This window comes from Engystomops pustulosus, chromosome 9 (genome assembly GCF_040894005.1).
Source record: "Engystomops pustulosus chromosome 9, aEngPut4.maternal, whole genome shotgun sequence".
Taxonomy (NCBI): domain Eukaryota; kingdom Metazoa; phylum Chordata; class Amphibia; order Anura; family Leptodactylidae; genus Engystomops; species Engystomops pustulosus.
The window spans coordinates 111,173,153-111,188,533 of NC_092419.1; the positions used below are offsets into that span (position 1 = coordinate 111,173,153).

At 50.5% G+C, this 15,381-nt stretch overlaps 1 protein-coding gene across 17 annotated transcripts in view; it reads right to left on the reverse strand.

Moving 5' to 3' along the window:
* FNBP1 (formin binding protein 1) overlaps positions 1–12,186 on the reverse strand; it is a 109,735-nt gene extending 97,549 nt beyond the window's left edge. For 6 of the 17 annotated variants that reach the window (XR_011849872.1, XM_072125732.1, XM_072125733.1 and 3 more), the window contains exon 1: positions 11,936–12,184. Coding sequence is in view for 12 of the 17 variants with exons in the window: in XM_072125732.1 (XP_071981833.1) it covers positions 11,936–11,959 (24 nt within the window). In the remaining 5 variants the exon portion in view is untranslated. Of the gene's footprint in view, positions 1–11,935 lie in introns of all 17 variants that reach the window. The other 11 variants (XR_011849868.1, XR_011849871.1, XR_011849870.1 and 8 more) reach the window with 4 other exon arrangements.
* Between the last annotated feature and the right edge of the window lie 3,195 nt (positions 12,187–15,381).

A 15,381-nucleotide genomic window follows, 5' to 3' on the forward strand; every position in this document is an offset into this window, starting at 1 on the left:
CGGGGGCCTAGGACCACCCACTGCAGGACATCATCCAGTCCGGGGGCCTAGGACCACCCACTGCAGGACATCATCCAGTCCGGGGGCCTAGGACCACCCACTGCAGGACATCATCCAGTCCGGGGGCCTAGGACCATCCCCTGCAGGACATCATCCAGTCCGGGGCCTAGGACCATCCCCTGCAGGACATCATCCAGTCCAGGGCCTAGGACCATCCACTGCAGGACATCATCCAGTCCGGGGGCCTAGGACCATCCACTGCAGGACATCATCCAGTCCAGGGGCCTAGGACCATCCCCTGCAGGACATCATCCAGTCCGGGGCCAAGGACCATCCCCTGCAGGACATCATCCAGTCCGGGGCCTAGGACCATCCACTGCAGGACATCATCCAGTCCGGGGCCTAGGACCCCCCACTGCAGGACATCATCCAGTCCGGGGGCCTAGGACCATCCACTGCAGGACATCATCCAGTCCAGGGCCTAGGACCATCCCCTGCAGGACATCATCCAGTCCAGGGCCTAGGCCCATCCACTGCAGGACATCATCCAGTCCGGAGGCCTAGGACCATCCACTGCAGGACATCATCCAGTCCAGGGCCTAGGACCATCCACTGCAGGACATCATCCAGTCCGGGGCCTAGGACCATCCACTGCAGGACATCATCCAGTCCGGGGCCTAGGACCATCCACTGCAGGACATCATCCAGTCCAGGGCCTAGGACCATCCACTGCAGGACATCATCCAGTCCGGGGGCCTAGGACCATCCACTGCAGGACATCATCCAGTCCAGGGCCTAGGACCATCCACTGCAGGACATCATCCAGTCCAGGGCCTAGGACCATCCACTGCAGGACATCATCCAGTCCGGGGCCTAGGACCATCCACTGCAGGACATCATCCAGTCCAGGGCCTAAGACCATCCACTGCAGGAAATCATCCAGTCCAGGGCCTAGGACCATCCCCTGCAGGACATCATCCAGTCCAGGGCCTAGGACCACCCCCTGCAGGACATCATCCAGTCCGGGGGCCTAGGACCATCCACTGCAGGACATCATCCAGTCCGGGGGCCTAGGACCACCCACTACAGGACATCATCCAGTCCGGGGGCCTAGGACCATCCCCTGCAGGACATCATCCAGTCCGGGGGCCTAGGACCACCCACTGCAGGACATCATCCAGTCCAGGGCCTAGGACCACCCACTGCAGGACATCATCCAGTCCAGGGCCTAGGACCCCCCACTGCAGGACATCATCCAGTCCGGGGCCTAGGACCATCCACTGCAGGACATCATCCAGTCCAGGGCCTAGGACCATCCACTGCAGGACATCATCCAGTCCGGGGGCCTAGGACCATCCACTGCAGGACATCATCCAGTCCGGGGCCTAGGACCATCCACTGCAGGACATCATCCAGTCCAGGGCCTAGGACCATCCACTGCAGGACATCATCCAGCCCGGGGGCCTAGGACCATCCACTGCAGGACATCATCCAGTCCAGGGGCCTAGGACCATCCACTGCAGGACATCATCCAGTCCAGGGCCTAGGACCATCCACTGCAGGACATCATCCAGTCCAGGGCCTAGGACCATCCACTGCAGGACATCATCCAGTCCGGGGCCTAGAACCATCCACTGCAGGACATCATCCACGGAGGAGGGGGGGGTACCATCTATTACTCTCTGTTATCAGCCATTACACCCCGGGGAGAGGAGACTGTACAGGGGGGATACAATCTATTACTCTCTGTTATCAGCCATTACACCCCGGGGGGAGGAGACTGTACAGGGGGGGATACAATCTATTACTCTCTGTTATCAGCCATTACACCCCGGGGAGAGGAGACTGTACAGGGGGGGATACAATCTATTACTCTCTGTTATCAGCCATTACACCCCGGGGAGAGGAGACTGTACAGGGGGGATACAATCTATTACTCTCTGTTATCAGCCATTACATCCCGGGGAGAGGAGACTGTACAGGGGTATACAATCTATTACTCTCTGTTATCAGCCATTACATCCCGGGGAGAGGAGACTGTACAGGGGTATACAATCTATTACTCTCTGTTATCAGCCATTACATCCCGGGGAGAGGAGACTGTACAGGGGGGATACAATCTATTACTCTCTGTTATCAGCCATTACACCCCGGGGAGAGGAGACTGTACAGGGGGGATACAATCTATTACTCTCTGTTATCAGCCATTACATCCCGGGGAGAGGAGACTGTACAGGGGGGGATACAATCTATTACTCTCTGTTATCAGCCATTACACCCCGGGGAGAGGAGACTGTACAGGGGGAATACAATCTATTACTCTCTGTTATCAGCCATTACATCCCGGGGAGAGGAGACTGTACAGGGGGGGGGGATACAATCTATTACTCTCTGTTATCAGCCATTACACCCCGGGGAGAGGAGACTGTACAGGGTGGGGGGGATACAATCTATTACTCTCTGTTATCAGCCATTACATCCCGGGGAGAGGAGACTGTACAGGGGGGATACAATCTATTACTCTCTGTTATCAGCCATTACATCCCGGGGAGAGGAGACTGTACAGGGGGGGATACAATCTATTACTCTCTGTTATCAGCCATTACACCCCGGGGAGAGGAGACTGTACAGGGGGAATACAATCTATTACTCTCTGTTATCAGCCATTACATCCCGGGGAGAGGAGACTGTACAGGGGGGGGGGGATACAATCTATTACTCTCTGTTATCAGCCATTACACCCCGGGGAGAGGAGACTGTACAGGGTGGGGGGGGATACAATCTATTACTCTCTGTTATCAGCCATTACATCCCGGGGAGAGGAGACTGTACAGGGGGGGATACTATCTATTACTCTCTGTTATCAGCCATTACATCCCGGGGAGAGGAGACTGTACAGGGGGGGATACAATCTATTACTCTCTGTTATCAGCCATTACACCCCGGGGAGAGGAGACTGTACAGGGGGGATACAATCTATTACTCTCTGTTATCAGCCATTACATCCCGGGGAGAGGAGACTGTACAGGGGGGATACAATCTATTACTCTCTGTTATCAGCCATTACATCCCGGGGAGAGGAGACAGTACAGGGGGGGGGGGGGGGGGGATACAATCTATTACTCTCTGTTATCAGCCATTACACCCCGGGGAGAGGAGACTGTACAGGGGGGGATACAATCTATTACTCTCTGTTATCAGCCATTACACCCCGGGGAGAGGAGACTGTACAGGAGGGATACAATCTATTACTTTCTGTTATCAGCCATTACACCCCGGGGAGAGGAGACTGTACAGGGGGATACAATCTATTACTCTCTGTTATCAGCCATTACATCCCGGGGAGAGGAGACTGTACAGGGGGGATACAATCTATTACTCTCTGTTATCAGCCATTACATCCCGGGGAGAGGAGACTGTACAGGGGGGGGGGGGGGATACAATCTATTACTCTCTGTTATCAGCCATTACACCCCGGGGAGAGGAGACTGTACAGGGGGGGGGGGATACAATCTATTACTCTCTGTTATCAGCCATTACACCCCGGGGAGAGGAGACTGTACAGGGGGGGATACAATCTATTACTCTCTGTTATCAGCCATTACATCCCAGGGAGAGGAGACTGTACAGGGGGGATACAATCTATTACTCTCTGTTATCAGCCATTACATCCCGGGGAGAGGAGAATGTACAGGGGGGATACAATCTATTACTCTCTGTTATCAGCCATTACATCCCAGGGAGAGGAGACTGTACAGGGGGGGATACAATCTATTACTCTCTGTTATCAGCCATTACATCCCAGGGAGAGGAGACTGTACAGGGGGGATACAATCTATTACTCTCTGTTATCAGCCATTACACCCCGGGGAGAGGAGACTGTACAGGGGGGATACAATCTATTACTCTCTGTTATCAGCCATTACATCCCGGGGAGAGGAGACTGTACAGGGGGATACAATCTATTACTCTCTGTTATCAGCCATTACATCCCGGGGAGAGGAGACTGTACAGGGGGGGATACAATCTATTACTCTCTGTTATCAGCCACTACATCCCGGGGAGAGGAGACTGTACAGGGGGGGATACAATCTATTACTCTCTGTTATCAGCCATTACATCCCGGGGAGAGGAGACTGTACAGGGGGGATACAATCTATTACTCTCTGTTATCAGCCATTACATCCCGGGGAGAGGAGACTGTACAGGGGGGGATACAATCTATTGCTCTCTGTTATCAGCCATTACATCCCGGGGAGAGGAGACAGTACAGGGGGGGGGGGGGGGATACAATCTATTACTCTCTGTTATCAGCCATTACATCCCAGGGAGAGGAGACTGTACAGGGGGGATACAATCTATTACTCTCTGTTATCAGCCATTACATCCCGGGGAGAGGAGAATGTACAGGGGGGATACAATCTATTACTCTCTGTTATCAGCCATTACATCCCAGGGAGAGGAGACTGTACAGGGGGTACAATCTATTACTCTCTGTTATCAGCCATTACACCCCGGGGAGAGGAGACTGTACAGGGGGGGATACAATCTATTACTCTCTGTTATCAGCCATTACACCCCGGGGAGAGGAGACTGTACAGGGGGGGGGGGGGGGATACAATCTATTATTCTCTGTTATCAGCCATTACATCCCGGGGAAAGGAGACTGTACAGGGGAGGATATAATCTATTACTCTCTGTTATCAGCCATTACATCCCGGGGAGAGGAGACTGTACAGGGGGGATACAATCTATTACTCTCTGTTATCAGCCATTACACCCCGGGGAGAGGAGACTGTACAGGGGGGAATACAATCTATTACTCTCTGTTATCAGCCATTACACCCCGGGGAGAGGAGACTGTACAGGGGGGGATACAATCTATTACTCTCTGTTATCAGCCATTACACCCCGGGGAGAGGAGACTGTACAGGGGGGATACAATCTATTACTCTCTGTTATCAGCCACTACATCCTGGGGAGAGGAGACTGTACAGGGGGGATACAATCTATTACTCTCTGTTATCAGCCATTACACCCCGGGGAGAGGAGACTGTAAAGGAGGGGATACAATCTATTACTCTCTGTTATCAGCCATTACATCCCAGGGAGAGGAGACTGTACAGGGGGGGATACAATCTATTACTCTCTGTTATCAGCCATTACATCCCGGGGAGAGGAGACTGTACAGGAGGGGATACAATCTATTACTCTCTGTTATCAGCCATTACATCCCGGGGAGAGGAGACTGTACAGGGGGGGATACAATCTATTACTCTCTGTTATCAGCCATTACATCCCGGGGAGAGGAGACTGTACAGGGGGGGGATACAATCTATTACTCTCTGTTATCAGCCATTAGATCCCGGGGAGAGGAGACTGTACAGGGGGGGATACAATCTATTACTCTCTGTTATCAGCCACTACACCCCGGGGAGAGGAGACTGTAGAGGGGGGGATACAATCTATTACTCTCTGTTATCAGCCATTACATCCCGGGGAGAGGAGACTGTACAGGGGGGGATACAATCTATTACTCTCTGTTATCAGCCATTACATCCCGGGGAGAGGAGACTGTACAGGGGGGGATACAATCTATTACTCTCTGTTATCAGCCATTACAACCCGGGGAGAGGAGACTGTACAGGGGGGGATACAATCTATTACTCTCTGTTATCAGCCATTACATCCCGAGGAGAGGAGACTGTACAGGGGGGGATACAATCTATTACTCTCTGTTATCAGCCATTACATCCCGGGGAGAGGAGACTGTACAGGGGGGGGGGGGATACAATCTATTACTCTCTGTTATCAGCCATTACATCCCAGGGAGTGGAGACTGTACAGGGGGATACAATCTATTACTCTCTGTTATCAGCCATTACATCCCGGGGAGAGGAGACTGTACAGGGGGATACAATCTATTACTCTCTGTTATCAGCCATTACATCCCGGGGAGAGGAGACTGTACAGGGGGGATACAATCTATTACTCTCTGTTATCAGCCATTACATCCCGGGGAGAGGAGACTGTACAGGGGGGATACAATCTATTACTCTCTGTTATCAGCCATTACATCCCGGGGAGAGGAGACTGTACAGGGGGGGGGATACAATCTATTACTCTCTGTTATCAGCCATTACATCCCGGGGAGAGGAGACTGTACAGGGGGGGATACAATCTATTACTCTCTGTTATCAGCCATTACATCCCGGGGAGAGGAGACTGTACAGGGGGATACAATCTATTACTCTCTGTTATCAGCCATTACACCCCGGGGAGAGGAGACTGTACAGGGGGGGATACAATCTATTACTCTCTGTTATCAGCCATTACACCCCGGGGAGGGGAGACTGTACAGGGGGGGATACAATCTATTACTCTCTGTTATCAGCCATTACACCCCGGGGAGAGGAGACTGTACAGGGGGGATACAATCTATTACTCTCTGTTATCAGCCATTACATCCCGGGGAGAGGAGACTGTACAGGGGGGGATACAATCTATTACTCTCTGTTATCAGCCATTACACCCCGGGGAGAGGAGACTGTACAGGGGGGGATACAATCTATTACTCTCTGTTATCAGCCATTACACCCCGGGGAGAGGAGACTGTACAGGGGGGGATACAATCTATTACTCTCTGTTATCAGCCATTACACCCCGGGGAGAGGAGACTGTACAGGGGGGATACAATCTATTACTCTCTGTTATCAGCCATTACATCCCGGGGAGAGGAGACTGTACAGGGGGGATACAATCTATTACTCTCTGTTATCATCCATTACACCCCGGGGAGAGGAGACTGTACAGGGGGATACAATCTATTACTCTCTGTTATCAGCCATTACATCCCGGGGAGAGGAGACTGTACAGGGGGGATACAATCTATTACTCTCTGTTATCAGCCATTACATCCCGGGGAGAGGAGACTGTACAGGGGGGGGGATACAATCTATTACTCTCTGTTATCAGCCATTACATCCCGGGGAGAGGAGACTGTACAGGGGGGATACAATCTATTACTCTCTGTTATCAGCCATTACATCCCGGGGAGAGGAGACTGTACAGGGGGATACAATCTATTACTCTCTGTTATCAGCCATTACCTCCCGGGGAGAGGAGACTGTACAGGGGGATACAATCTATTACTCTCTGTTATCAGCCATTACACCCCGGGGAGAGGAGACTGTACAGGGGGGATACAATCTATTACTCTCTGTTATCAGCCATTACATCCCGGGGAGAGGAGACTGTACAGGGGGGATACAATCTATTTCTCTCTGTTATCAGCCATTACATCCCGGGGAGAGGAGACTGTACAGGGGGGATACAATCTATTACTCTCTATTATCAGCCATTACACCCCGGGGAGAGGAGACTGTACAGGGGGGATACAATCTATTACTCTCTGTTATCAGCCATTACATCCCGGGGAGAGGAGACTGTACAGGGGGGGATACAATCTATTACTCTCTGATATCAGCCATTACACCCCGGGGAGAGGAGACTGTACAGGGGGGATACAATCTATTACTCTCTGTTATCAGCCATTACATCCCGGGGAGAGGAGACTGTACAGGGGGGGGGGATACAATCTATTACTCTCTGTTATCAGCCATTACATCCTGGGGAGAGGAGACTGTACAGGGGGATACAATCTATTACTCTCTGTTATCAGCCATTACATCCCGGGGAGAGGAGACTGTACAGGGGGGATACAATCTATTACTCTCTGTTATCAGCCATCACACCCCGGGGAGAGGAGACTGTACAGGGGGGGGATACAATCTATTACTCTCTGTTATCAGCCATTACATCCCGGGGAGAGGAGACTGTACAGGGGGGATACAATCTATTACTCTCTGTTATCAGCCATTACATCCCGGGGAGAGGAGACTGTACAGGGGGGATACAATCTATTACTCTCTGTTATCAGCCATTACACCCCGGGGATTGGAGACTGTACAGGGGGATACAATCTATTACTCTCTGTTATCAGCCATTACACCCCGGGGAGAGGTGACTGTACAGGGGGGATACAATCTATTACTCTCTGTTATCAGCCATTACACCCCGGGGAGAGGAGACTGTACAGGGGGGGATACAATCTATTACTCTCTGTTATCAGCCATTACATCCCGGGGAGAGGAGACTGTACAGGGGGGGATACAATCTATTACTCTCTGTTATCAGCCATTACACCCCGGGGAGAGGAGACTGTACAGGGGGGGGATACAATCTATTACTCTCTGTTATCAGCCATTACATCCCGGGGAGAGGAGACTGTACAGGGGGGGATACAATCTATTACTCTCTGTTATCAGCCATTACACCCCGGGGAGAGGAGACTGTACAGGGGGGGGATACAATCTATTACTCTCTGTTATCAGCCATTACACCCCGGGGAGAGGAGACTGTACAGGGGGGGGATACAATCTATTACTCTCTGTTATCAGCCATTACATCCCGGGGAGAGAAGACTGTAAGTGGGGGGATACAATCTATTACTCTCTGTTATCAGCCAGTTTGTCTCTGGGAGAGGTGTATTCTTACTATCTCCTGGCAGTATGTTGGGGTGAGTAGTGGAGGACGTGTCGCTGTGTGGCTTGGATTACGACATGTCCTTGTGTAAGTCCCCGGAACATGCAGCAGAAGACGCCTCGTGATGCCGCGCTATACACATCTGCAGGTTTAGGAGTTAAAGGTCAACCCCACCCAAAACCTATCACTGTCAGGGAATGAGACTATGAGGGTCCGGGCTTCTATCATTTGGGGTCCCCCCGCTGTTCAGAGAGGTGATTTAGCCTCAGCAGTCACCCCCATGATCACACGTTCTTTATGTATCCACAAACCCTTTAAATAATTTAAAGGGACGGCTATTATGCGATCTACAGTGTGACGCTTCTGGCCGGCAGCCTATATTGAGAGACAGCGGTAAACAAGTCAAATTAAACAAACCGAACCCATCCGGACAGGCGCAGCCGTGAGACGGATCATCTCCAGGTCAGCAACACAAGCTCCTCCAAAGCTCCAGTCACATCCAGAGCTGCGGTCACAATCCTGGTACCCAGAACCTTCTGAGGCCTCAGGACTCCGGTTCCAACAACATTAAAGGCCTAAATAGGAGGGATCTCCCAAACCAAAGCAGGATTGTGACTGCAGCTCTGGATGTGACTAGAGCGGAAGATTTCAAATTAAAGCAAGATAATCCAAGTCATAGCAGAACTTTACAATTCTGTTCAATGACCATCCTGGGGGCTGCCCCACTGCCCAGGAGCCACTAGGTACAGAGTGGGATCCCCCTGAATGGAAAGTCCCTTCATTAGTCAGAGAAGCTGCAAAGATCCCCCCCTCCCCCCCCCAATCACTGATGTATCAATGTAATCCAGATAAATACTGCAAGTAATAATAAAGGAAATACAAAGTAACAACTTCTCCTCAACACAGAATGAACCAGAGATTCTGCAATACTTGTCACTCCAGCAGTAACCTAACATTCACACGGGGGGGACACGACAGGGACACGCGCTGACACTCGGGGGGACAGGACAGGCACACGCGCTGACACTTGGGGGACAGGGACACGCGCTGACACTCGGGGGGACAGGACAGGGACACGCTGACACTCGGGGGGACAGGACAGGGACACGCTGACACTTGGGGGACAGGACAGGGACACGCTGACACTTGGGGGGACAGGACAGGGACACGCTGACACTTGGGGGGACAGGGGGGGACACGCTGACACTTGGGGGGACAGGACAGGGACACGCTGACACTTGGGGGGACAGGACAGGGACACGCTGACACTTGGGGGGACAGGACAGGGACACGCTGACACTTGGGGGACAGGACGGGGACACGCTGACACTTGGGGGGACAGGACAGGGACACGCTGACACTTGGGGGGATAGGACAGGGACACGCTGACACTTGGGGGGACAGGACATGGATACGCTGACACTTGGGGGGATAGGACAGGGACACGCTGACACTTGGGGGGACAGGACAGGGACACGCTGACACTTGGGGGGATAGGACAGGGACACGCTGACACTTGGGGGATAGGACAGGGACACGCTGACACTTGGGGGGACAGGACGGGGACACGCTGACACTTGGGGGACAGGACAGGGACACGCTGACACTTGGGGGGACAGGACAGGGACACGCTGACACTTGGGGGGACAGGACAGGGACACGCTGACACTTGGGGGGACAGGACAGGGACACGCTGACACTTGGGGGGATAGGACAGGGACACGCTGACACTTGGGGGGACAGGACAGGGACACGCTGACACTTGGGGAGACAGGACAGGGACACGCTGACACTTGGGGGGACAGGACAGGGACACGCTGACACTTGGGGGGACGGGACAGGGACACGCTGACACTTGGGATAGGACAGGGACACGCTGACACTTGGGGGGGGAAGGACAGGGACACGCTGACACTTGGGGGGGAAGGACAGGGACACGCTGACACTTGGGGGGGACAGGACAGGGACACGCTGACACTTGGGGGGGACAGGACAGGGACACACTGACACTTGGGGGGACAGGACAGGGACACGCTGACACTTGGGGGGACAGGACAGGGACACGCTGACACTTGGGGGGACAGGACATGGACACGCTGACACTTGGGGGGATAGGACAGGGACACGCTGACACTTGGGGGGGGAAGGACAGGGACACGCTGACACTTGGGGGGACAGGACAGGGACACGCTGACACTTGGGGGGACAGGACAGGGACACGCTGACACTTGGGGGGACGGGACAGGGACACGCTGACACTTGGGGGGACGGGACAGGGACACGCTGACACTTGGGGGGACGGGACAGGGACACGCTGACACTTGGGGGGACGGGACAGGGACACGCTGACACTTGGGGGGACAGGACAGGGACACGCTGACACTTGGGGGGACAGGACACGCTGACACTTGGGGGGACAGGACAGGGACACGCTGACACTTGGGGGGACAGGACACGCTGACACTTGGGGGGACAGGACAGGGACACGCTGACACTTGGGGGGGACAGGACAGGGACACGCTGACACTTGGGGGGACAGGACAGGGACACGCTGACACTTGGGGGGACAGGACAGGGACACGCTGACACTTGGGGGGACAGGACAGGGACACGCTGACCCTGTATTACAAAAGTCGGGGCTGTACCCCCCTAGTGTCCTGTGCAGGGGTGAACCTGTATTCGGCAGGAGAGTCGCCGCCTTCTGGAGGACAGACACAATACACAGAGAAATAGTTATATAGAGGGATGTATATACAGGCCCTATATGTAGGTATATAGTATTCTTACATATATGTGATGTATAGGCTGGAATCAGGGTCACATACAGCTCTATAGTGGATTGTGTAGAGGTATATAGCGCTATGTATGCTGTATACAAGGGGGGATAATGGTTCTGTACATGAATTATAGAATTATATACATACATTGATATCTATAGGGAATACAATCTAAAGTGCAGTGCACTGTATAAAGCGAGGTATATACACAGAATATATAGAGGAGTATACACACCATGTATATACAGGGAGCTACACACAGTATGTATAGAGAGAGATAGAGTATACACAGTATATAGCTATATATGCAGTGTGTGTGTATATATATATATATATATATATATATATATATGCATACATACATAAATGGAGTATACAAAGCATATTATTATATATACATATGGTGTTATACACGGTATATAGACATAGAGGTGTATACATAGTATATAATACATATGGTGCTATACACGGTATATATACATGGAGTATACATAGTATATAATATACATAGTGTTATACACGGTATATATACATAGAGGAGTATACCAGGTATATAATATATATATGGTGCTATACACATAGACACAGTGCACACACGGCGGTTCTGCGCTCACCCACAGCTCTGTGCCCCAGCTCATGGTGTCCCGGGCGGGTGCCCTCGGTGCCGCAGTACGGCGGGCAGTGTCCGGGGGCGTGTCTGCGGGCGGAGGCTGCTCTCGGGCGCGGGGTCTCCGTGTGTCAGTACCGGGTGTCCCCCCCTCAGCAGCGGAGAAGCGGGAGCGCGCACAAGACGGGAGGAACCGCGGGAGCGCGCACCCTCACTGATAACAGACCCCGCCCACACGTGCATAGAGCTGGAATCAAGGAGGCTCCGCCCACCGCTAATCTGTGCTAGGGGGCGGGGTCAGATTTGACAGCTCGGGAGCGCGGACCTCACAGGATAACGGTTCATGCGGGAGATGAGAAGAGGGCGGAGACTGAAGGAGGCGGGTCTAACTGACCGCTAGGAGGTGCTGCGGCGACACCTGGTGGCCACAGGCCGCACAGCAACATAGAATCCTAATAATCTATAAATATTATCCGTAATAATAATTAAAGAGCAGAACACAAAGGAGGAGCTAACAGGGGCCCCAATAATAATGGGGAGTCCATCTGACCATAATATACAGGACAGCGGAAGTAGTACTGTGCACTGTATATATACAGGACAGGGGAAGTAGTACTGTGCACTATATATATACAGGACAGGGGAAGTAGTACTGTGCACTATATATATACAGGGGAAGTAGTACTGTGCACTGTATATATACAGGACAGGGGAAGTAGTACTGTGCACTATATATATACAGGACAGGGGAAGTAGTACTGTGCACTATATATATACAGGGGAAGTAGTATTGTGCACTGTATATATACAGGACAGGGGAAGTAGTACTGTGCACTATATATATATACAGGACAGGGGAAGTAGTACTGTGCACTATATATATACAGGACAGGGGAAGTAGTACTGTGCACTGTATATATACAGGACAGGGGAAGTAGTACTGTGCACTGTATATATATATAAAGGACAGGGGAAGTAGTACTGTGCACTATATATATATACAGGACAGGGGAAGTAGTACTGTGCACTATATATATACAGGGCAGGGGAAGTAGTACTGTGCACTATATATATATACAGGACAGGGGAAGTAGTACTGTGCAATATATATATACAGGGCAGGGGAAGTAGTACTGTGCACTATATATATACAGGACAGGGGAAGTAGTACTGTGCACTGTATATATATAGATGAAGTAGTACTGTGCACTGTATATATACAGGACAGGGGAAGTAGTACTGTGCACTATATATATACAGGACAGGGGAAGTAGTACTGTGCACTATATATATATACAGGACAGGGGAAGTAGTACTGTGCAATATATATATACAGGGCAGGGGAAGTAGTACTGTGCACTATATATATACAGGACAGGGGAAGTAGTACTGTGCACTGTATATATATAGATGAAGTAGTACTGTGCACTGTATATATACAGGACAGGGGAAGTAGTACTGTGCACTATATATATACAGGACAGGGGAAGTAGTACTGTGCACTGTATATATACAGGACAGGGGAAGGAGTACTGTGCACTATATATATACAGGACAGGGGAAGTAGTACTGTGCACTATATATATACAGGACAGGGGAAGTAGTACTGTGCACTATATATATACAGGACAGGGGAAGTAGTACTGTGCACTATATATATACAGGACAGGGGAAGTAGTACTGTGCACTATATATATACAGGACAAGGGAAGGAGTACTGTGCACTGTATATATACAGGACAGGGGAAGTAGTACTGTGCACTGTATATATACAGGACCTGGGAAGGAGTACTGTGCACTATATATATACAGGACAGGGGAAGTAGTACTGTGCACTGTATATATACAGGACAGGGGAAGTAGTACTGTGCACTATATATATATACATGACAGGGGAAGTAGTACTGTGCACTATATATATACAGGACAGGGGAAGGAGTACTGTGCACTATATATATACAGGACAGGGGAAGTAGTACTGTGCACTATATATACAGGACAGGGGAAGTAGTACTGTGCACTATATATATACAGGACAGGGGAAGTAGTACTGTGCACTATATATACAGGACAGGGGAAGTAGTACTGTGCACTGTCTATATACAGGACAGGAGAAGTAGTACTGTGCACTATATATATACAGGACAGGGGAAGTAGTACTGTGCACTGTATATATACAGGACAGGGGAAGTAGTACTGTGCACTATATATATATACAGGACAGGGGAAGTAATACTGTGCACTGTATATATACAGGACAGGGGAAGTAGTACTGTGCACTGTATATATACAGGACAGGGGAAGGAGTACTGTGCACTATATATATACAGGACAGGGGAAGTAGTACTGTGCACTATATATATACAGGACAGGGGAAGTAGTACTGTGCACTGTATATATACAGGACAGGGGAAGTAGTACTGTGCACTGTATATACAGGACAGGGGAAGTAGTACTGTGCACTATATATATACAGGACAGGGGAAGTAGTACTGTGCACTATATATACACAGGACAGGGGAAGTAGTACTGTGCACTGTATATATATAAAGGACAGGGGAAGTAGTACTGTGCACTGTATATATATAAAGGACAGGGGAAGTAGTACTGTGCACTATATATATACAGGACAGGGGAGGTAGTACTGTGCACTATATATATACAGGACAGGGGAAGTAGTACTGTGCACTGTATATATATAAAGGACAGGGGAAGTAGTACTGTGCACTATATATATACAGGACAGGGGAGGTAGTACTGTGCACTATATATATACAGGACAGGGGAAGTAGTACTGTGCACTGTATATATACAGGACAGGGGAAGTAGTACTGTGCACTCTATATATACAGGACAGGGGAAGTAGTACTGTGCACTATATATATACAGGACAGGGGAAGTAGTACTGTGCACTATATATATACAGGACAGGGGAAGTAGTACTGTGCACTATATATATATACAGGACAGGGGAAGTAGTACTGTGCACTGTATATATATACAGGACACGGGAAGTAGTACTGTGCACTATATATATACAGGACAGGGGAAGTAGTACTGTGCACTATATATATATATATACAGGAAAGGGGAAGTAGTACTGTGCACTGTATATATACAGGACAGGGGAAGTAGTACTGTGCACTGTATATATACAGGACAGGGGAAGTAGTACTGTGCACTATATATATACAGGACAGGGGAAGTAGTACTGTGCACTATATATATATACAGGACAGGGGAAGTAATACTGTGCACTGTATATATACAGGACAGGGGAAGTAGTACTGTGCACTGTATATATACAGGACAGGGGAAGGAGTACTGTGCACTATATATATACAGGACAGGGGAAGTAGTACTGTGCACTATATATATACAGGACAGGGGAAGTAGTACTGTGCACTGTATATATACAGGACAGGGGAAGTAGTACTGTGCACTGTATATACA